The sequence below is a fragment of the Nyctereutes procyonoides genome, unplaced genomic scaffold, assembly GCF_905146905.1.
Source record: "Nyctereutes procyonoides isolate TBG_1078 unplaced genomic scaffold, NYPRO_anot_genome, whole genome shotgun sequence".
Taxonomy (NCBI): Eukaryota; Metazoa; Chordata; class Mammalia; order Carnivora; family Canidae; genus Nyctereutes; species Nyctereutes procyonoides.
The window spans coordinates 10,927,168-10,952,038 of NW_026575151.1; the positions used below are offsets into that span (position 1 = coordinate 10,927,168).

Genomic DNA, 24,871 nt, shown 5'->3' on the forward strand with positions numbered 1-24,871 from the left:
AAGAGGGGAAAGACATGTACTCTGAAAACTAGAAAACACTGAAGAAAGGAATTGAAGGTAACACAAACTAATGGAAAGATATTCCATGCTCATGGATTGGGATAACAAATACTGTTAAAACATCTGTAACTGCCCAAAGCAACCTACAGATTTAATGCAATCCCTATCAAAATACCAATAGCATTTTTCACAGAACTAGAACAAATGATCCTAAAATTTGTATGGAACTACAAAAGACCCTGAGTATCTAAAGTGATCTTGAAAAAGGAAAATGAAACTGGTGGCATCTCAATCCCAGATTTCAAAATATACTACAAATCTGCAGTAATCAAAACAATATAGTATTGGCACAGAAACAGACACATAGACCAACAGAAAAGAACAGAAAGCCCAAAAATAAACCCATAATTATATGGCCAATTAATCTTTGACAAATTAGGCAAGAATATGCAATAGGGAAAAAAATCTCTTCAACAAATGGCACTGAGATAACTGGACAGCTATGTGCAAAAGAATGAAACTGGACCATTATCTTACACCATACACAAAAATAAATTCAAAATGGATTAAAAACCTAAATGTGGGATCCCTGGGTGGCGCAGCAGTTTGGTGCCTGCCTTTGGCCCGGGGCATGATCCTGGAGACCCGGGATCGAGTCCCACGTCGGGCTCCCGGTGCATGGAGCCTGCTTCTCCCTCTGCCTATGTCTCTGCCTCTCTCTCTCTCTGTATGACTATCATAAATAAATAAAAAAAAATTAAACAAACAACAACAAAAAAAAAACTAAATGTGAGGGGTGTCTGAGTGGCTCAGTCAGTTGAGCATCCAACTTTTGGTTACAGCTCAGTCACAATCTTATGGTTATGGGATTGTGCCCAGCATCAGGCTCAATGCTCAGAGGGGAGTCTGCTTGAGATTCTATCTTTTCTCCCCTTCTCATTGCCTTTCCCCCTGCTCAACCTCTAACTCTAAAATAAATGAATAAATCTAAAAAAAAAAAAAAAAAAAACCCTAAATGTGAGACCTGAAACCATAAAAATTTTAGTGGAGAGAACAGGCAATAGTTTCTCGGACATCAGCTGTAGCAACATCCTTCTAAATGTTTCTCCTGAGGCAAAGGAAACAAAAGCAAAAACAAACTACTGAGTCGACATCAAAATAAAAAGCTTCTGCACGGCAAAGGAAACAATCAACAAAACTAAAAGATGACCTACTAAATGGGAGAAGATATTTTCAAATGACATATCCAATAACAGGTTAGTATCCAAAATATATAAAGTACTTACAAAACTCTACAAAAAAACAAATAATTCAATTTAAAAATGGGCAGAAGACATGAACAGACATTTCTCCAAAAAGACATGGATGTCCAACAGACTCATGAAAAAATTCCCAAGATCACTCATCATCAGGGAAATATAAATCAAAACTATAATGAGACAGCACCTCATAACCTGTCAGAATGGCTAAAAACAACACACAAAAGAAATGCTGGCAGGGATACAAAAACAAAGCAACCTCGAGCACTGCTGGTGAATGTAAACTGGTGTAGCCACTGTGGAAAAAAAGTGTAGAGGTTCCTCAAAAAATTAAAAATAGAAAAAAAATTACCATATGATCCACTAATTCCACTACTGGGTATTGACCCAAAGAATATGAAAACACTAATTCAAAAAGATACATGCACTTCTATGTTTACTGCAGCATTATTATAACAGCCAAATTATGGAAGTAGTCGAAGAGTCCATCCATCAATCAATGGAAAAAGAAGATGTGGGATTGGTGTCTGTGTATACACACACTATGAAATATTACTTAGCCATAAAAAAAGAATGAAATCTTGCCATTTGCAACAGCATGGATGGATCTAGATATTATAAGTGAATGAATCAGCCAGAGAAAAACAAATACTATATATTTCACCCATATGTGGAATTTAAGAAAAAAAAATTAAAAAGAGAGATAAACCAAAAAAGGAAAAAAAAAAAAAAAAGACTGTTAACTATAGAGAATAAATAGATGGTTACCAGAGGGGAAGTGGGTGGAGGGATGGGTGAAATAGGTGAAGAGGATTAAAATACACTTATCATGATGAGCACTGAGCAATATATAGAATTGCTGAATCACCATATTATATATCTGAAAGTAACACTGTATGTCAACTATACTGGAATTAAAATAAATCATCCTTCATCATCATCATTATCATCATATCTTTGTAATGGCAATACTGCAGAAAAGAACCCAAACATTTACCTACAGTAGAATGCATAAATAAATTGTGGTATATTCCTATAATGGAAAGCTAGAGAAGAGTAAAAATGACTAAACTATGTGTTATATGGATGAATTTCACAAACATAATTTTGAACAAAAGTTCAAAAGATTTGAAAGAAATGAGAAAATCAGTCACACAAATTTCTAGAAAAAGCGTTCAAGCCCAGTTGGAAGAAAAAGTTGTCCCAAGGCAGAAATGTTCTTGGTGTTGATTAGGGCAATGTGACTAGAGAACACAGAGTAAGTAGAAAGGTAGCTGGAAAAGAGGTCAGAGAGGTGACCTGGGTGAGTGGGTGAGCAGGGGGGATAAGGCAGGTGTGAAGACCCTAGGCCAGTGCTGTCCAGTGGTGGAAGTAGAACGTAAACTACACACATACTTTTAAATTGTCTAATAGCCACGTTAAAAAGGGTAAAAAAAAGAAACCAGTGAACTTAGTTAATAAAATTAACATATTACAGCTAATAACTCAAAACATTATCATTTCAACATGTTATCAATATAAAAAAAACTCAGGTATTTTACTTTTTTTGGTACTAAGTCCTCGAAATCTAATATGTCTTTGTCACAGTCAATTTAGATTAACCACACCTGAAGTGTTCAATAGTGGCTAACAATATGGACAACACATCTGTAGGCCATTCTAAAAAACTAAGAAAAATGGGGAGGTCTTACAGTTTTGAGAATAAGAGTAACATGATTTAGGTTCTTAAAAGACCAATTTCCCTACCTTTTGAGAACATAGTGAATGCCAGGTGAGGAACTGTAATGGCATGCAAGGTAGTTGCTATAGTGTAGTGAGGACATAAATTTTGGATTTATTTTGAGGGTAAACCAACAAATTTGTCAACTATTTTATGTGAAGTGTGGGAAAAAGAGAGGGAATTGTGGATATGCTTTTGGCCCAAACAACTAAGAGGATGAAGTTACTACCATCAAATGAGAGGGGGAAGACTGCAGGCTATGATGAGTCTGATTTCAGACAAGTGTTAAGTGCTACTAATGAGCTATACAAGTGGAGACCTAGAATTGGCAGATAAGTTTAAGAATCTAAAGTTCACAAGAGGGGAAACCCTGTCGAGACCCCTCCCACTTCTGAGAGCTTTCTCTCTATCATCTTTGCTTAATAAACTTCTATCCCTTTACTCACTAACTAACTAAAGTTTACAAGAGGTCCCAACCATAGATAAAAATTTGAGAGCCATTAAGATATAGATGATAGTGAAAGCCAGGAAACTTGGATGAGATCACTAGAGGGATGAATTTACATACAAAAGACATGAAGATTGGGGGACACTTAGGTGGCTCAGCAGTTGAGCGTCTGCCTCAGGGCTTGATCCCGGAGTCCGGGGATCGAGTCCCGTGTCAGTCTCCGCGTCGGGCTCCCTGCATGGAGCCGGCTTCTTCCTCTGCCTGTGTCTCTGCCTCTGTGTCTCTCATGAATCAATAAATAAAATCTTTTAAAAAAAGGCATGGAGATTAAAGATGGGTTCCTGGCTCCTGAGGTACTGCAAGGTAAGAGACTGGGGAGAGGAGGTGGAATTAGCGAAGTAATGTGAGAAACGACAGGTGAGATAAAAAGGAAATTAAGAGAGGAATGCTAGACGCCAAGAGAAGAAAATGTGGCAGGAAGAAAATGAAAGAAAATGATAATCCTCACTTCTCTTTGTGGTTTGTCTAATACGGTGTCATCCCTTTTCAGTAAAGACACACTTTCTGGCTTGGTCACTTGGTAGTCATCACCACCCTTTTAAACAACTATCCCCAACACAGAATCCTGTCTTGACGCTAAGCCTTCCCAAAAGAAGCTCAAAGAGAAAAAGCAGGATGTAGGTTAAAAAAAAAAAAAAAAAGAAAATCTCTAGCCTAGGAGAGCAGCTTGTTTTGCCCCAGCCATTCACTAGTTGCATGAGCGCTACCACACACTTGAACGGGATCAGTTTATTCCTCTGTAGAACAGGAGTGACGCTGGCTGCCGCCTCCAACTAAAGAGCTACCTTAATCAATAACAATATGTATCGGGGCTTCAAGATCACAAAACAAAAATCAAAAAGCATGTACCAAAAAAAAAAAAAAAAAAAAAAAGCACCAAAAAAGGGCTGTCCTCCTAGACAATGAACTGCGGCGTTTACTAAGTCCGGAAAAGAGCCACTACCAAGAAGCCAAGAAGCAGGACACGATTAGTCTCTCCCAAAGACAAATGTCGGTGCAAATCACACAACGCCTGGACCTTCGGGTCAGAACTGCCCGCAGCGCCGAGCTCCGCAGGCCCCAGCGAGCGCCCCGTACGCTGCGGAAGCTCACGGCTCTGGGTCACTGAAACACGCCACCTTTCCCACACCGGAACTCGCGTCTCTTACGAAACTCTCCGGCGCAGCCCACCCGCGTCCTGGAGGCAGAACCGCGCCTTCCCCTCGGTCCCGGCCGGCGGCTGCAGGGGCAGCAGCGCGCCCGCCCTCCCACTGCAGCCCCGGGGCAGGCGGCTCCAGAAAGGAGCGAAACATCTGAGAAGCCGTTTGTGAGTAGCGATACCCTCTGGAGGACCTAGACTCGAACCAGCAGGGAGCCTTCGAGCCCGCCGCGCAGACCCGAGCCGGGGGGTCCGGCTCACGGCAGGAGAACACCAGAGCTATTTCCCCCCAAGCCCGGACAACGCATCGCTTTACCTCGACCCACACATTTTACGGCAGCCGCCATGTTGACCGTTCCGGATTGTGTTGACGAAATCGGTCCTACGCTTCAACTTGCGAGAGACTTAAAAAGGGTTCCTCTCCGGAACTGACGGAAGGGAAAGGACTAAGAAAGAGCAAGAGGAAAAGGGGCGGAACCCAAAAGAAGCTTCACACCGGCGGGGAACCCCGAACCCCCGCCGTGGCGGTGTCACAACCGGGCTTCCGTGCTGGCCTTCCGTGCTAGGACCCTGTGCTCCACGGTTCCGGAGGACAGCTCAAACCACCTGCGGAGAAAGCGGCCCTTCCTGGGAAGTACGGCCTCGCTCGCGTCGCTCTATTTTTTCTTTTTTCCTCTTTGATTCAAATGTACTTAGAACGATGATCTAATATATTGACAGCATGGAAAACAATCTGAGTCTCACCAGTTTCTATCGGCCCCGTTCTAGGCTTGTAAAGACTCGCCAGACTCGCCAGACTCGCCGCTTCCACCCAAGGCGCTGTCCCACCCACTAACAAGACTTTCTTCTTGTCTCACCTAGAGATCAGCGTGGTCTTAAGCTCATCTTCACATCAATCAGCTCAGCATGTTCCTCCTGCTGGCAAGCTGGCCCATTAGGATCAACTGAACGGTGCTTGAAAAGCTTACACGAGGGATCCCTGGGTGGCGCAGCGGTTTGGCGCCTGCCTTTGGCCCGGGGCGCGATCCTGGAGACCCGGGATCGAGTCCCACATTGGGCTCCCGGTGCATGGAGCCTGCTTCTCCCTCTGCCTGTGTCTCTGCCTCTCTCTCTCTCTCTCTGTGACTATCATAAATAAATAAAAAAATTAAAAGAAAAGAAAAATTTACATGACCCTTCTAGTTTTAAAACGGGAGATCTTGACACCTACGCGCAGGTTATTAGGACTCAAAAAATATATATATATCAGTGTCCTTTCCATCAGTCAAAGCTATTGTCAGCATAGTTTAATCTTTAAAAAAAATCTGATCATAGTTTATATCCCTTCCTAGTTTTGTGGGGTTTTTAAAAAGATTTTATTTATTTATTCATGAGAGACACATAGAGGCGGAGACACAGGCAGAGGGAGAAGCAGGCTCCCTGCGGGGAGCCCTGGATCCCAGGACCTGGGGATCGGGACCTGAGCCGCCCAGGCGCGCCCCGCCCCTCCCCCCTCCCGCCAGTAGCTGCCTCCAGAGCTCGCTTCCAGCTCCTGCTGCTCCCTCCAGCCTCAACCCCAGGCCAACACCTCTCTATCCCTACACACACACAGGCTCTCTGGCCATTCCAATGGCAAGCTAGCAAAATCGATTTACTTCGATGAAGCTGCCCATGAGAAGCTGAACTGATCCAAGTAGGACCTTCCCAGATGGTTTATTTCATATGTATACATTGTACCCGACTACATGACAGACGTGCTTTCTCATTTATTTCCCTGTCCTATTAACACCTAAGCAGTTACTTCAAAAGGTCCATACCCACTTACGACTGGTATACACACAAATTCAAAGAACTTGGATCTGCCTTTATAACTTTCGTCCCTTTCTCTCTCCTTTTCTCCTTCCTTTTCACAAATACGTGGCTGTTTGCCATGTGTCAAGCAATGTGCTTGGCTACGCATCCAGGCGGCAAGTGAAACCAACATAGCCATGGCCTTCATGATCCTTAAAAACCAATTTCATTTGAGGGTAAATTCAACAATTAGGGCAAGTTTGCCAAATCCATTTCCAGACAAAAAAGGTGATGAAAGTGCTTTTCCATAGCCTCCACAACTCCCCATTTCTATACCTAGAGTAATTTCACCCCCACCTGTGTACTTCTTCGTGTCTCCTATTACAACAAGATAAACACCTGCATGCTTCGCGGTTGGTTCCCTGCGGATTTGAGAGCTTATTTTGGTTTCCGCCCCTTTTCCTCAGAGTAACAGGCAGTAAGTATGCTTGTAGTAGTCACCTTACTAAAGCAGTGTCCTGTAGTGTGCAATTTATCCGACTGCCCACTTTGACCACCAGAACTTTTTTTTTTTTTTAATTTGAATTCAATTAGCTAGGGCACCTGAGTGGCTCAGTGGTTGAGCAGCTGCCTTTGGCTCGGGTCATGATCCCAGGGTCCCAGGATCCAGTCCCACATTCAGGCTCCCTGCATGGAGCCTGCTTCTCCCTCTTCCTATGTCTCTGCCTCTCTGTCTGTGTCTCTCATGAGTGAATAAATAAAATAAAAATAAATAAATAAATAAATTCTATTTGCCAACATATAGTATAACACCCAGTGCTGGGCAGCCCTGGTGACTCAGTGGTTTAGTGCTGCCTTCAGCCCAGGGCCTGATCCTGGAGTCCCAGGATCGAGTCCCATTTCGGGCTCCCTGCATGGAGCCTGCTTCTCCCTCGGCCTGTGCCTCTGACTCTCTTTTCCTGTGTCTCTCATGAATAAATAGATAAAATGAAAAAAAAAAAAAAACCCAGTTCTCATCCCATCAAGTACCCTCCTTACTGCCTGTCTCCCAGTCATCCCATCCCTCTATACCGCCCCCCTTCTCCAACCCATTGTTTCCCAGAGTTAGAAGTTATCTCATCATGGTTTGTCTCTAATTTTTCCCCATTCAGTTTCCCTCCTTTCTCTTATAGCCTCTTTCACTATTTCTTATAGTCCACATATGAGTGAAACCATATGATGATTGTCTTTCTTCAATTACTTACTTCACTCAGCATAATATCCTCCAGTTCCATCCACATTGAAGCATATGGTAGGTATTTATCCTTTCTGATGGTTGAGTAATATTCCGTTTATATATAGACCACATCTTCTTTATCCATTCATCTGTTGAAGGACATCGTGGCTCCTTCCACAGTTTAGCTATTGTGACCACCAGAACTTGATAGTATTAGTCAGATGGGGTTCAGAGTCCATTTATTTATATATAACAGTACATAAAGAGATTATTTAGGGGTGCCTGAATGGCTGTCGGTTATGTGTCTGACTTTGGCTCAGGTCATGATCCGGAGGTTCTGGGATGGAGGCCTACATCAGGCTCCCTGCTCAGTGAGAAGCCTGCTTCTCCCTCTCCTTTCTCCTTGTGCTCTTCTATCTCTGTCTCTCTCTCTATCTCAAATAAATAATTTTTTTAAAAAAGAGGTTATTTAGTTTGAAACTTATTAAAAACTACAAAAATCCACACTCTGAAATGGGAACTCCAAGCCTCTCAATATTTAATATGTAATGAAGTTCTAACTAAAGAAGGCCAGTAACCTTTTGGTTAAGTAATGGTGCTCTGGAGCCAAACTTTCTGGGCTTCAATCTCAGTATCATCACTTACCAGCTATGTAATGTGGGACAAGTTGCTATACCTCTTTGAGCCTGGGTTTTCTTATCTGGGATACAGGGCTAATGAGATAATTTATGGAGGTACTTACTATAGTACCTGACACAGAGTAAACACTCATTACATGTTACAATGTGTCATTAGTGAGGAACCAGTGAGAACTCTTAACCAGAGAGGCAAAATGAATAAGCTGTTCTCACACCTTCTTTTCCATTATCTGCTTATTTCTTAATACAATACATTCTGATACATGTATGATACATGGGCTAGGATGTCCCATTCTTTATATCAGAACTTTCATTAGCATTTGTAGAAAGTGTTTATGTACTTCCTTATGGTTCACTTTAAACACAACTTTTCCCAGTTGATTTCCAGGAAGGTTTTATACTTTCCAGGAGTCTTGGCAACATGCCAGCCTCCTGCCTGCTTGGCTAACTTTCCTGGGAGAGGTTTCTAAATATTTGCCTGGCTCTGTAGTTCTCTTGATCTTGCTCTCTTTCTTCAACCATCTTTCAGTTGTTCTGGAAACTCTTGCTTCTTGAGTTACTTCCTATTTTGGGTTCAAGTTGAAAATGAATTATTTTATTGAACAAAAATAAGGCACTCAATGACATTCCCTACTTCAATAATAGGCATCAGAAGCACCCAGAGTAAAATAGATTGCTGGGCTCTAGCCCCCAGAGTTTCTGACCCAGTAGGCCTGGGTGTGGCCCATGAATTTGTATTTATAATAGGTTCTCAGGGGATGCTGAGAACTGGTGTACTTGTCCAGAGACCACACTTTAAAAACCACTCCCTATGTAATAAATACCATGACACATTTGCATCCATACCTATCATTAATGTGGGGAGGAGTTGTTTTGTTTAACAATTTTATGCTCAATATAATATAGGCAATAAAAGCATTAATTCCTGTATGTGATATGTCTCTAGGACCTGAATCTACCCAGTCTTATCTTCTCCTCTATATAGAAACTGCTATTCCATACTTCGGTTTTAGCTCCAAAACTGTCCAACTGCCAGCTGGGAGAATGTCTGGTCTCTGCTTATTTGTCCATCTGGATTTTAAGTATCACCTAGACTGCCTTCCCTCCTTTTGTTTATTGCAGACTCAGATTATTTTTTTATAAAGAAATGTCTATCTAGAATAATTATTTCTTAATCATAAGGTGGAAAATTTTGTGAGGAATTAGAACTCATTTTATTTTGCTTCACATCTACCCCAATATGGGAGTTGCTGTGTCCCACAAACCCTAGGAAACATTTTAATTCCAGCTTGAATTAGGAGATTTAAAACTATCCAGTGGAATGCTGGTAAATGTTTAACAACCGGCTCTCCGGTACAAAAGAAACAAATTTGTAGTAGTTACTCATTTCTGTGGTATAAATATTCCCACAATATCTGGTTTCAAGCTCCCAAACATAAAATCAACCAATTCACAAAATTCTGACAATTTAGCACTTGGTTCTCACATGGCTATAACACACTATGGGAAGTTTCCTAGTAAAAGCCTTTGATAACTTAAAAGACCTGAACCAAACTAACCTATCCTAGAGCCACACTTCTCAAACCTCAGTGTGAATACAAATCACGTGGGAATCCTATTAAATTGTAAATTCTAATTTAGTAGGTCTAGGGTGAGCATGAGGGTCTAATTTCGACCAATTGAAGCCATCTGACCCAAGGAAAGTCCTTCCATACTATAGCTAGTGATCTGGCTTGAAAAAAGCTAGGCCAATCCTTTTTCTCATGAAACTGGAATTGAAGAAAATGAAAGATGGAAACATATAGGTGGGAGAATTGAGCTGTAAGGTGACGTGTAGCTTCAGGGCCAGAGAAACTTTGAAAGACAAGCTGAAATTCTTAGCAGAAATGGCAATGAACAGAGTTATATGAAGCCAGTCAGTTTCCAGAATAGACTAGAACGAGGATGCGGGAAAGCAGAGCTATCATGAAGAGATCAGCCGCCCCCGGAGAGGAAGATAGCAGATGCAGCCTCAGTTCCTGTTACAGTTTCCGTCAAGTCTGCTGTATCACTATCCCTCTCCCTGCCTTCTTGTGAGATCCCTATCTACCATACATAGCCCCACAATAACATGTTTTCTTGAGCTTGTATCAGTGAATTTCTGTATCTCCTAAATAAAGAAGCAAAAAAAAAAAAAAACTAATTAAAATCTTGGAACTCTAGTTATTCTGGCTATGATGCATGAATTGGCATCTCTCTGCCAGAATCAGCAGCGAAATCTTAATCATAGAATCTCAGAGTTTGAAAAACCTTTTGAGGTTTTCTATCTACCCGATATATAAACTCTATCTCTAATTCTCTGCTTAAATTTATGGTGGCAAAGTCTTGAATATCCTATAAGCTAGTTCACTCCAATTTTGGACGACTCTAATTGTTAAAGCTCCTCCCTATATATATATATTTTTTAATTTATTTATTTATGATAGTCACAGAGAGAGAGAGGCAGAGACACAGGCAGAGGGAGAAGCAGGCTCCATGCACGTGGAGCCCGACGTGGGATTCGATCCCGGATCTCCAGGGTCGCGCCCTGGGCCAAAGGCAGGCGCCAAACTGCTGCGCCACCCAGGGATCCCAGCTCCTCCCTATATTAAAGCTGAAATCATCTTCCCTCTAACTTGGACCCAATTGAACCCTTTGGGTCAATTCCATTTCCAATTTCATTTCCACATGGCAAATCCACATTCCTGGTATTCAATGACAGCTGTCGTGTCTCTTATGTCTTCTCACTTAGCTGAGTATGTTCATATTCTTACCCACTCACAGTTCCTCTTTTCCAGGCATTGTGAGAAAAATTGTCATTTTCCTAGGAGGCGTACCAAGCATATACTCTAGGTGGCCTGTGCCTCTCTTAAATACAATCCCAACATAACCTAAGATTGCAGCAACTTGTAATGGCTTCACTTAGTACATTGTAATTCCTTTGCTTTTCCTCATACCACAAGTATCCAGATTTGAGCTAAACCAAAAGGTAAGGTTCTTTTTGATGGACTTCTTGCTTTAAGATTTCTGTATTTTAGAATACCTCTGTCCAAAACAAACATAATGTAAGTCACATATGTACTTTTAAGTTTTCTAGTAGCTACACTGAAAAAGTAAAAAAACACAAAATTATTTTTAACAATTTGTTTCACTCAATATATTCATAATATCAATGCAATATGTAATATAAAAAATATTGAGATATTTTACATTCTTTTTTTATACTGTCTTTGAATTTCTATATTTATTTTACATGTAGAACATATCACAACTAGGACTAAGTCCATTCCAGGTGCTCAATGGCCACATATGGCTACCACATTACCACGATTTTAGAAGAAGAATAATAGCTAACATTTATTGAACACTTAGTGTGTGCCAAACTCTTTTAAAGAGTTTACATAATTTAACTGTTTAAATCTTCACAACAGCCCGATAGGATAGGCACTATAATTATTCTCATTTTACAGATGAAGGAACAGAAACACTGGGAAGTTAAGTAACTTGCCCAAGTAATAAGTAGTCAAATTGAGATTTCAACCCAGGATGCCTGGCTCCAGAGACTTCTTTTTTAACCACTATTAGACATGCATCACACACATACTTCATGCTGATACATATAGGGATCTTGCTTAATTCCCATTTTATAGATGAAGTAACTGAGGCCCCAAGAAGTTAGTAACTTGCCAAGGGCCACACAGCTAGTGTTAGAGCCTAATATCAGCTCAGTATATTTGATCACTGAACCCTCTTCCTGCTTCACTGTCCTGAAACTCTGATGTTTAAACATACATACACCCATGACTCAATATTTTTGATGCCGATGTTTCAAATTAGAAAATGGCCAGATAATATCAGAGTGTGTGGGAGACGGTAAATAACATGTCAGCACATATGTATTATTTTTTGATCTTCAAAGCCAAGCGTGCAAGTCACAAGCACCAACAAAACACTAATTAGAGTTAATTTTTATCTTCAATGCATGCAGTGGTAAAACTTGCTTGAAATATTTATCTAAGTATGGAAATGTGGGTTTTTTTAATTTATTTTTTAGGAGCCCATTTTACCCAACTTTTTAAAAACTTTGTTTTAAAGTTTATTTCTTTTAGAAATCTTTACATCCAATGTGGAGCTCAAACCCATGACCCCGAGATCAAGAGTCACATGTTCTACCGACTGAGCCAGCCAGGCGCCCCTGGAAATGCATATTTTAAACATTTTATAGCTCTAAGAAAAGTAACAATCCAACAAAGCAATTCTCAGGAAAATGTTTTATTTTTATTGAAGAGTGTACCCAACCCACAAAAGTAGGCTGTAAGTAACTGAAAGGATGTGACTCTCTTCCTCTCTTTTGTACCGTGTGGCTTTATTGTTTTTGTAGACCCAGAAGTGAACTTGACATTTTGTTGTTGCACTTTTTTCAGATCCTGTATTTTTTTTAGATAAGGTTGAACTGAAGCTGAGTTCAAGCCCCAGCCTTAGGAGTTAATAAGCTCTTTCTCTGTCCCCAAACATCTACTTTTTACTACTTCAGGAAATGAGCCCAAGGTTTTTAGGGAATCTTGAGAATTATTTCTTAGTCATTTTATCTGAAAAATATTGAGTCTAAATACTCCAATATTGGGAAGCCTGGGTGGCTTAGTGGTTAAGCGTCTGTCTTTGGCTCAGGGCATGATACCAGGCTTCCAGGATCAAGTCCCATATCGGGCTCCCTGTATGGAGCCTGCTTCTCCCTCTGCCTGTGTCTCTGCCTCTCTCTCTGTCTTTCATGAATAAATAAATACAATCTTTTAAAAAAATTAAATAAATACTCCAATATCCATCCATATACAGTAACATCTCCATCCTTGTCTAAATTATCTTATTCCATCTAACAAAGTTTCTGTTGTTGCAACTGGGTTAGCATTTGTCTTCTTCCCTTAGTAAACAAGTGATAGAGGTAGAAGAGTAGCGGTATGAGAGAGATGGGGAGAGAACGAGACTCAGAGTAGAAGAGCCTTTAATAATCAAGGAGCCAGAGGTTCAGGTCACGCTTTCCTGACATGGCCAACCCTAGCAGGTTATATCCCAACTCAGCGCTGTGGTCTTTCCATCTGAAAATAGGGATGACAACATTTTTGTGGCATGTGATTCTCCATTACACTTCCTTAGCTTTGGTTACATCTTGTTAAGTTATGCTAAACAACTATGAATAATTGTTAAGGATTAATTTTTAATGGACAAATAAAAGATGCTTCTGACTCATCTAGGAGAGATGACAGAGCTCTAACCCAAGGAAACAAATCAAAGCAAACATAGATCAAAGAGTTATCCAGGGGTCCAGGGAAGTAATGAGCATCCTAATCCATCAGGAAAAGTAGATTGTATTTAGAAAAATTAATGAATTTCTCCAAAGGTCAAAGGAAAATAGTAATGGCTGGGAATATAAATAAGAATAGATGGGTTCCTAAATAAAATTTATTTTCAACTGTAATAATCCAGGTTCTAAAACAGATTGTACCACCAAAACTGATATAAAGCATGTAATTCTTCAAGAAACCACAAGAATGCATTGCTTTTCTGAACTCTCTCTAGAAGGAGGGCTGCAGAAATTTAGAGAGAGTAAGATGCCCTGGTTCCCAGTGCCCCACTATCAGAAGAGACCTAGAACCTTTCGTGAATGACAGCAAGTGGGGATTTTTGCAGTGTTACCACAACTCCCCACTTCTAGGGCACCCAGAATAGAATCAGGAAGTAGCAGCTGTGTAATCGAAGGACTGCACTTAACCCAAGCTGTGTGCATCTCGAGATTCAGATACCTGTCAAGCAGACAGAAGAGTTGCAGGGTGTGTTTGGCTCTAAGGAGCCATTCATGTAAGGGAGGTGAGAGCATTTGAAGGATACAGCACCCATGTGGAAGAGAAGTAATCCTTAAGGTCCTGCTTCTGCCCAGTGCCTTTCAAGCACTACTGTTACAACCTGCGCTGGAAGATACAAGAAAAACATGTAAAAGAGACATTTTGCTGAAACCACTTAGAGTCCCATGAGCATAGGGCTTGTTGTTTATGGGAACCAGATCAAAAGAGGACATGAGAGAAATTCTAGAATGCAGCATACTACAGTCTGTGACATACTTGGGACACAGATAGCTTTGATGGCTTTGGCACCTTTCTTACACACAAAAACTAACCAAAAGCAGCAGAAGAGGACAAAAAGGGCAGACACAATGCAGTAGCGTATGTGTTTGGGACCATTCAATGCGACACTCCCTTATAACAACCAGTGCATTTGTCCAGAGGTCAAGAATACTGGAGGCATAGAGCCAATCATTATTAGTGGGGTCTTAAAGGCTAAGAAATATCAAGGCTATATAGTTCACCATTGGTCTGGAAAACACCAGTGGCATGTAGAGAGCCATCTCAGAATAATGCAAGCAACTATGATTTTTTTTAATAATAATGTTGCCCAGTTATGAGGTTTGTTAGGTCTCATCCAATGTTTGATTTTTCCTAGATTTTCTTTGGCCAAGGTTAGCAGGTTTCTTTCCTTACATCTTTTTATAAAATATCTAATTCCAAATTACAAATTGAAATATGGCACACTGTACCCTGCATCTTGACTTAGTATCAGTTGAATTACAGTTGGCCCTTGAGCAATATGGGGGTTAGAGGTGCCAATCCCCTGTAGAGTCAAAAATCCATGAATAACTCTTCACTCCCCAAAAACTTAACTATTAATAGCCTACTGTTGACTGGAAGCCTTATGGATAACATAAGCAATCGATTAGCAAATATTTTGCAGTTATATGTATTATATACTGCATACTTACAGTAAAGTAAACTAGAGAAAAGAAAATGGCACTAAAAAAACAAAAAAAAAAGAAAATGGCACTAAGAAAATCATATGGAAGAGAAAATACATTTATAGTACTATACTGTATCTATCGAAAAAAATTTGCGTATAAGTGGAACCATGAAGTTCAAACCCATGTTGTTTGAGGGTCCATTATAATATGAAATCCTTGTCTAATTTGCTAAATCTTTATTTTTATTATTACTACTTTAATTCTAGTAGAGTTAACATACAGTGTTACATTAGTTTTAGATGTACAGTATAGGGAGGCCTGGGTGGCTCAGCAGTTGGGCATCTGCCTTCAGCTCAGGGCATGATCCTGGGGTCCTGGGATCGAGTCCTACATCGGGCTCCCTGGAGGAACCTGCTTCTCCCTCTGCCTGTGTCTCTGCCTCTCTCAGTGCGTCTCTCATGAATAAATAAATGAAATCTTTATATATATATCTACACACACACACACACAGTATAGGGATTCAACAATTCTATGTATTACTGAGTGCTCATCATGAGAAGTGTCCTCTTAATCCCCTTCACCTATTTAACCCATCCCTCCATCTACCCTCTAGTAACCATCAGTTTGTTCTCTGTAGTTAGGAGTCTGGGTTTTTTTGTTTTGTTTTGTTTTGGTTTGGTTTGGTTTGTCTCTTTTTTTCTTTGTTCATTTGTTTTGTTTCTTACTAATTTGCTAAATCTTAAAGTTACCTATGACTATTTATCTTAGCCTTTATTCCATGAGAATTATCTTTCATCATCTATAAAAAGGCATTACCACAATTCATTGCAAAATCTGAATAAATTAAATTCACTGGCTAACCCTCCTTTGTCATTTATGTTACCTCTTTCAAATAATTTAGTAGATTTAAAAGAAACTACTTAGTTTTATGAAACTGTCCTTATCATGGTTGACATAAATCTACCTGCTACGAAAATATTTCATTATCTTTACCCATTTTTTCCTAACAGATTTTTTTCCCTCCTTGTTATAGCCTGGTAAGTTACTGGTAATTCTTTATGTTAACAGATCATTGTACTGGTTATACTGCATTTGCCACTGGTTACATTTATTCTTCACTTTTGTCCACCCTGCTAGGTGTACCCTTAGAGATCGACTCTTTTAAACTGCATCACCTGGGCTTCCTTGCCTCTGGCTTCTCTCTGGGTTTGGCAGTAGGGAGCTCCAGTGAGAGAGGACAGGAAGAAAGAGAAGAGAAGGTATTGTCCTGCTCCCTCTGTTTGGCTGTGGTCCTGGAGGCGGCTGCATTTTGTCGTTGGCCACTGGTTCTTCCCGGCATCTCTCCTTCCACAGCTCTAGCTCTCACCTCATTTCTAATAACCACGTTTCCCCTTGTTCCTTCAGGCCTGATGTGGCAGTAGCTCCCTCTCTTTCTCATCTATGTTTATTTCAACATTCCTTGGCAGTGCCCTTAACCCTGCCCGCACCTATGTAAATAGTTCCCCTTTTAAACTCTCTTTGGTTAAACTCTGAATTTGCCATGTTTCCTGCCAGACTCTTGACTGATACAGACATCTGGTCAATATATTGTTAGATCAGACTTTAACTGAACTGGTGGGATAAACAAAAAAGAATTACATGTTTAGCAATAACATGTAATATGTTAACAATAACAATTTCCACGGTTCAAAGGAAGCACAGGCAAGAAGTCATACATAGCAGGTTGTATTATGGTTGATTTTTGTTCTTAACTCTGTGCTGAGGTTTGTTTTATGGTAAGAACACCACCTTCATCTTATTTCCAAGGTGCAGTGTTATACCAGTCTGCTGAAACCCCTTCTGTCCATAAAAAAGATGGTCATACCCCTTCCAACACAATACATATCCAATAGTCAGATTTGTTCAGTCAAGAATAATGCCCTAGAGACTCCAGTGCTCTAACAATATAGTTCTTTATGTTCTCTAGCATGTTCCAAGGCCCATAGAACAGTTGGAGGACATAGCTACTACAGTATGATCCTCTTTAGCTTTTCCCTCTAATGTGAGTTGCCAAAATGTCACATTCTTCAATTGTCTAAGCAGAAAGCTGTTAGATCATTCATACACAGAGACAGAGACATACATACACATCTCCTAAGGGGAAATATGAATTATCAGAGACAATGTGCCATATTAATACAGTATTGGGCCACAAATATTTTTTTAATTATACTGACAACTAATTAAGCTAAAATTTTACATTTCTGTCTTCTTTTGAAAATAATTAGGAGACCAAGCCATACTGGCCCCATATTTCTACATGGCCACGACCCACTGGAACTGAGTAAGCATTGCACTTTGTAGATGGCATACCAAGCTCCACTAGCACCGCAATCATCATGGTTGCCTCTTCAGGCATTTCAGTCATTCACAAAGTCGCCTAGACCCTGCAGACACTTGGGTCTGGACCCTCTAATCCCACTACTTTTCTTTTTTTTTTTTTTTTCCCACTACTTTTCAAATGTCCTGCCCTGATATCTATCAGAATGAGAAATAGGCTTATTGCTGAAGAATAAACCTCCTAATGGTAGTTCCATTAGCAAAACACCAGGTCAAAGCTTCAAAATTACCACTTGTAAGGGTCTGACTAAATACTTAGAGAAAGTCCCTTTGCCTTCCATATTTTAAGTGACTAACTTAAGGGTCTTTGCAACTGAACGTTATTATATTTTTTTTATTAAAGATTTTTATTTATTCCTGCGAAACACACAGAGAGAGGCAGAGACATAGGCAGAGGGAGAAGCCGGCCCCCCACGGGGAGCCTGATGTGGGACTCAATCCCAGGATCTCGGGATCAACGCCCTGAGCCAAAGGCAGACACTCAATTGCTGAGCCACCCAGGAGTCCAGAATCTTATTATATTTGATAATTATTTATACAACTTGCTATGTTTTGTTACGTTGGTGGATATATCCTGACACTTTTTCTATTTTATATACTTTTGGACACAATTCTTAGTTAAAGAGTTTATTTGTTTATTTTTTTCTATATTTTTTAATTTATTTGAGAGAGAGAGAGAGAGAGAGCACTCTCATGAGTGCCCGAGTGGTACTGGGGGGCTGACGGAGAGAGAGAAAAGCACTCCCATGGAGTGTGGAGCCCAACACATGGTACTCTATGTGGGGCTCGATCTCAACACCCTGAGATCATGACTTGAACTGAATGAAGTCAAATGCTTAATCAACTAAGCCACTCAGGTGCCCCAAGATACACTAGCTTTTATTATACTAGTCTGAGCTCACTCAGTTATGCTTTTTAAGTGGATGAATTATTAAATGTTTTTTTCCATTTGAATCGTGGGTGAGTTTTGTCCACTTTGAGTCAGTTTCATATGCTGCAGAAGGTAATATATAGTACCGAAACAGGGAAATCAAGGAGATCCCTTGAAGGACTTCTTTTTTGCTCCTTTTCCTGCTTCTATTCTTGTTAGGACCTGCACCCCTACCCTACATATACCTTATCATACAGATAATGTATGTCTTCTTTGTAGAGGTCAAGGAGTTAGTAATTCCTTTGAAGTCTTCAGCACAATAGATAACATCTAAGGAGTGACATTTTCCAAGACCACTGACTCACCAAGACCCCTGGCTCCAGGGCACAAATGACTTAGAGGGGTCAACTGAGCATTCGGCTTTAACCAGTTCCTGGATGTGTGAGAAGAGCTATACACCAGAACACAATCCGTAATAAAAACCCTAGACCCCAAGCAAAGAAAAGAGTCATTCTCTTTTCCTTTCCGAGTTTCTCAGATGCTCCGTCTGTATCTACTCTCTGTCTTCAATAAAGTCTGCTCTCACTTCCTTCCAGCTTCCATTTGATTTCTATCCTGCACAAAGCCAAGGACACTTTTGGCTGAAACTGCAGGACTCCTGCTCCGCCCCATCTGGGTCCTTGGAGGCAGCCAGCCTGCATCAATGCTAGTTGAGACATTTTTAAATTCCCACCAGAATTATTCTTTGAGGCATATCCACTATAATCTCAACCCATTTCTTAAACTTGACTTCTTGCGTTACGTATGGAAATAAAATGGAACATTTTATTTATTTGGTTTGAAATAAAATATTTTAAAAAGAGGGGGGCACCTGGGTGGCTCAGTGGTTGAGCATCTGTCTTCAGCTCAGGGCGTGATCCTGAGTCTGGGGATCCAGTCCCACATCGGGCTCCTCACAGGGAACCTGCTTCTCCTTCTGCTTATGATTTTATTTATTTATTCATGAGAGACACAGAGATAGGCAGAGACATGGGCAGAGGGAGAAGCAGGCTCCATGCAGGGAACCACAACGTCCCAGGACTCCAGGATCATGCTCCGGACCGAAGGCAGGCACTAAACCCCTGAGCCACCCAGGGTTCCCCTCACAGAGTCCATTTAAACTTTGTCACTACCAGCTTAAAAATACCAATAAAGAAAAAGATGGTCTTGTTGCATTTGTAGAACCTATTAACCAACTGGTATGTAATCTGTTAACCAAATTAATTGAATCTTTCCAATGCCTCTGTAAACAAATTGACTGATTTCCATTGCACTCTGAAACCTGGCTAGTAATCTTGTAGCCGGAGCACAGGATACAAGAGCACCTGGCTCCAGGGCTCCCAAACAGACCAGGTAAGACCACTCACCACTGAAAAATCCAAAGGCAGAGAAACGAGTGATGGTGAAACAAGAAAGAAATTTAGTTCAGTGCGACCACTGACCAACACTGGCGGTGGACTAGCCTAGTGTCTCAAAGACTGTTTCTAAAGTTCCGAAAATACTTCCAGGTTTATATAAGGACAAAGGTGGGTGGGTACATGCAGGTAGGCAACAAGGGTCAAATTGATCATTGTCTTGGAATCAATCACACTTCTGGTATTGCTGCCTCGGGCAGTTTTTATTGCTTGAAGGGTAGTTTCAACTCCCATCAGGAGATGCTTTACTGTTTTGCTGTCAGGGTTTTCTGCCTGAACCAGGAGATGAGCTGGAAAGAATAACCCAACTAGAAAGTCTGGGGTCAAAACAGAGTCAGCTGAAGTTCTCTTCCCATCTCTTCTGTAGTCTGCCCACTGATTATCCCACTAGTGGAGTTTTATACCTGAGTTCATTGTTTCCCCATATCTGCCATGTATGTTGATGAAATGTGTGTGTACAAGAAAGGTTTTTCATATGAAGATGTATCTGAGTGCTTTGGAATTTTGAGAAAGCTGCTAAAAGCCACTAAAAACCACTGCTGCCAAATTGGGCAAATTGCAAACAAAGCAATTGTAAAAATATAGAAAAGAGAATAAAGATATAGGATTCTTCCTTCAGATTGTACCACAAGTTCTCGTTCCACCTTAATGCAAATACCTATAACATACTTACTATGTGTGAGACAAGTGTTCTAAGTGATTAACATATATTAACTTATTCTCTTATGAGATAAGTACTATTATTACTCTCATTTTACAGATGAGGAAATTAAAGACGAGAGAGGCTAAGTAAGGTGCTCTAGATAATTACATGGGGGAGCCCATTTTTAAACCTAAGAATTCTGAGTTCTAACTGAAACATTGGCTATCACAGGCGATGCATTTTATGTGTATTTTCTGAAAAAGACAATTTAGAACAATCAGCAGATCCATATTCAAAGAAAAGTTTAGCAAATGAATGAGTTCTACACATTTTAAACTTTAAAAAATCTTTAAGGTATGTAGTTATCATTTTTTTGTAATTATCATCTTATATGATGAACAAACCAGCCACTCAATCCAAATGAGTTGAATAAAAAGCTTTCTAAAAAAAAAAAAAAAAAAAAAAAGCTTTCTCTCTTCTACACAAAGAAGAGTCACGTTGAGTCACATGTTAAAAAGTTATTAAAGAAGACAATTTAGATTAGGCAAACAAAATGAGCACCTCACGACGTGCTCCTTTGGAGAACTGTAAAGTGGGGTGGAGGATGAGAAGCTTTTATAGGATAAGGAATAAAGAACAAGGAAATGAAAAGCAGAAAATATCTGATTGGCTAGGGCCAAATAGTCGACTTTGAGGTAAGAAAGCCCAAGTTGGCTGGCATTTGTGGATCAACTAAGTGATATGCTATGTTTCTGGCCAAGCAGAGCATTTACAGGGACACAAAAGTTATCTCAGTTTCAGTTTGCTGACCTGGCATCTCATGTAGGAGCAGCTCCATCTTGGGTCTAGATATCTGTTTCAAAATACACTATAAAAAGAGTGTTTTCTCTTGAGGGAAAGAATAGAATTTGACATTAAAAAGAGCAGAATAGGGAACCCTGGGTGGCGCAGCGGTTTAGCGCCTGCCTTTTGGCCCAGGGCGCGATCCTGGAGACCCAGGATCGAATCCCAGGTCGGGCTCCCGGTGCATGGAGCCTGCTTCTCCCTCTGCCTATGTCTCTGCCTCTCTCTCTATCTGTGACTATCATAAATAAATAAAAATTAAAAAAAAAAAAAAGAGCAGAATAGGGCAGCCCTGGTGGCTCAGCGGTTTAGCGTCACCTTCGGCCCAGGGCCTGGTCCTGGAGACCTGGAATCGAGTCCCACATCAGGCTCCCTGCATGGAGCCTGCTTTTCCCTCTGCCTGTGTCTCTGCCTCTCTCTCTCTCTCTCTCTCTCTGTTCCTCATGAATAAATAAATAAAATCTTTAAAAAATAAATAAAAAGAGCAGAATAGTCTTTTCAACAAATGATGCTAGGACAATTGAACATCTAAATGCAGAAGAAATGAACCTTAACACACAGCTTATACCTTACTCAAATTGCTCATAATGGAACATAGACATAAATGTGATACAAAAAAACTATAAAACTTCTAGAAGCGTAGGAGAAACTCTAGGTGACCTTGGTTTTGGCCATAACATGTTAGATAAAACACCAAAGGCACAATCCATGAAAGAAAAAACTGACAAATTAGACTTTATTAAAATTTCAAGATTTTGTTCTGTGAAAGACATCTAAACAGAATGAGAAGACAAGCCACAGACTGGGAGAAAATATTTGCAGGCCATGTATCTGATAAGAGACATATCCAAAATATGTAAAGAACTTAAGTACTGTTAATAAAACTAAAATGAATATTCTGTCCATAAATTTTTGCTAAATGTTTGCCCATTAAAAAAAATAAGAGTTCTGGAAGGACAATTACTGGGTCAGAGAATATGAACTCTTTAAAGCATGCATCTTAATTTTTAAAAAGTGATATTTTATATATTTGTGACAAAATTAATTATTCTATTAATTCCAAATGAGGCAGAGACAGTATAATAAGAATGGAAGGAATTTCAGCTGACTCTTGGCTGATCTCAGAACTACCTGGTTGTGTTTTTCCTTCCAGGCGGTCTCCTGGCTCAAGCAGATTACCCTGAGAGCAAAGCATCCCCGGATGGGAATTGGAACTGCCCCTTGGGGTGCCTGGGTCAGCTCAGGTCATGATCCTCAGGGCCTGGAATCAAGTCCCATGTCATGCTCTCTGTTCCACTGGGAGCCTGCCTGCCACTCCCACTGCTTGTGCTCTCTCTGTGTCAAATAAATAAATAAAATCTTAAAAAAAAAACCCCACAAAAAACAAAACAAAACCACCCCCCCCCAGTAGTAAGCACTGCCCTAAGCCTGAAATACTAGACCAGTGATTGACTCCAAGACAATGATAGATGTGACCTTTGTTGCCTAACTGCATGTATCCACCCACCTTTGTCCCACATTTTCCATATATAAACCTGGAAGTATTTTTGGCACTTGGGAGAAAGTCTTTGAGCTGCTAGTCCACTGTTTTCCTGATGTTGGCCTCACTGAACTAAATTGCTTTCTTGTCTCACCCACCACTCATCTCTCGGCCTTTGGATATTGTTAGCTGCAAGTGGCTACACCTGGTCTTTTTGGGAGCCCTGGAGCCAGGTGCTCTTGCACCCCTGTGCTCTAGCTACAAGAACAAGGACTGTTGAAAAGGAAATGAACATAGGTGAGTAAAACACTTAATTGAATAAAAGCAGAACTAGGATTTGATACTAAAGAAATAATAACTAACTCATACATAATGTTTGCTTTATGCTGGTACTGTTCTAAGCACTTCACATATATAAACTCCTCTTATTCTATGACAACTCGATGATATGAGTACTATTATGTATTATGCCCATTTTATAGGTAAAGAGATTGAGGCATAGAGCGATTTTTTTTAAAAACTTGCCCAAAATCACATGGCTAGTAATGAAAGAAGTGCCATTTGAATACAAGGCTTGCCTCTGTTCTGTACAGTCTGCTATTATACTGTATACCATCATTGAAGCCAACAATCATTCCTCAAATGTCTACCATACACGGGGCATAATATAAGACATAACAAGAGAAACAAAAGAGTTTTGCTCATGAGAAATTCATAATGTTATGGGAGAAACCTGCAGCTAATTCACTTTGGAAACAATTAAGAGAACAACTTAGCCCAGGTGGGGAAAATCTCAGGTTTCAAATGAAAGTTGAGAGATCATTAGTGACTTAAAGAATGGTGTGGGGGCAGTCTGGGTGGCTCAGCGGCTTAGTGCCGCCTTCCATCCAGGGCGTGATCCTGGAGACCTGGGATCGAGTCCCACGTCAGGCTCCCTGCATGGAGCCTGCTTCTCCTTTCACCTCTCTCTCTATGAAGAAATAAATAAAATCTTAAAAAAAAAAAAAAAGAATGGTGTGGAAACTGTTAAGTGATGGGGGAAAAGAGACTAGCTGAGGACAAAGCACACTGACAAGTCCTTGAAACAGGGTGAGTGACATTCCTCTATAGATTCAACTGCCTCGATGTTCATACTTTGCTAAGGGCAGAAGGCAGTCTTAGTCTAACCCCTAGGATCCTGTGAGTCTACTTTAACATATAAAAATTCCTTAGAAATTTCTCATCTCTAAACGCCCAAGATATGTATTGGAGATCATCTGCCAAGTACATGGCCCACCAATACACATCTGAAGGGTCTCATGACTCAGGTTTTATTAAATGGTAATAAGTGACCTTTCCCCAACAATAGCTGATCCCTTCAAGGTCCTGGAATACTGGCTTCCAGAATTCCCTAGAGAGTAGGCTACTTTCCCACTCCTCCCAACCCCTCCCACTCCCAGGTATATAATCAGCCACCCCTCACAGGCCCAAGGCAGCAGCTCTTCCTGCCCACGGTTCCTGTCCCCAGGCTTTAATAAAACCACCATTTTGCACCAAGACATTTCAAGAATTCTTTCTTGGTCATCGGCTCTGGACTTCGCTCCACCAAACCTCACCTATATTCTAAAACTTCATCAATAAGGATGTAAAAAACATTCAAAGGAGATTGAATTTAGGTAAATTGTTCATTAAGAGCCCTGATCATTAAGTAAATAACATTTGGAAAAACTGGCTTCAGGCTAATTTGTTTTAGCTAAGCCATTTTAAGCAAGTGTTTTTGTTTTTGTTTGCTTGTTTAGGATTAGTTTTACATGAAAGTCTTCTTAAGAACCTGCTATGAAAACCAGTGAGAGGGATCCCTGGGTGGTGCAGCGGTTTGGCGCCTGCCTTTGGCCCAGGGCGCGATCCTGGAGACCCGGGATCGAATCCCACGTCGGGCTCCCGGTGCATGGAGCCTGCTTCTCCCTCTGCCTGTGTCTCTGCCTCTCTCTCTCTCTCTCTCTCTGTGACTATCATAAATAAATAAAAAAAAGATTAAAAAAAAAAAAAGAAAGAAAAAAAGAAAACCAGTGAGAGTCTGGAGATACTTGTATGGCTATAAGTTGATGCCCTATGGCCATGGGTCAGAATCCAGAGAAGGGCTTGTTAAAACACAATAGGTCCCACCCCTA

At 40.6% G+C, this 24,871-nt stretch overlaps 1 protein-coding gene across 3 annotated transcripts in view; it reads right to left on the minus strand.

The window, feature by feature from the left end:
* MRPL1 (mitochondrial ribosomal protein L1) overlaps nt 1-5,554 on the minus strand; it is a 95,891-nt gene extending 90,337 nt beyond the window's left edge. For 2 of the 3 annotated variants that reach the window (XM_055313096.1, XM_055313095.1), the window contains exon 1: nt 4,942-5,086. In XM_055313096.1, the coding sequence (XP_055169071.1) occupies nt 4,942-4,955 (14 nt within the window). In that variant the 5' untranslated portion in view covers nt 4,956-5,086. Of the gene's footprint in view, nt 1-4,941; nt 5,087-5,482 lie in introns of those variants that run through there. The other variant, XM_055313097.1, reaches the window with a different exon arrangement.
* Nucleotides 5,555-24,871: the final 19,317 nt, after the last annotated feature.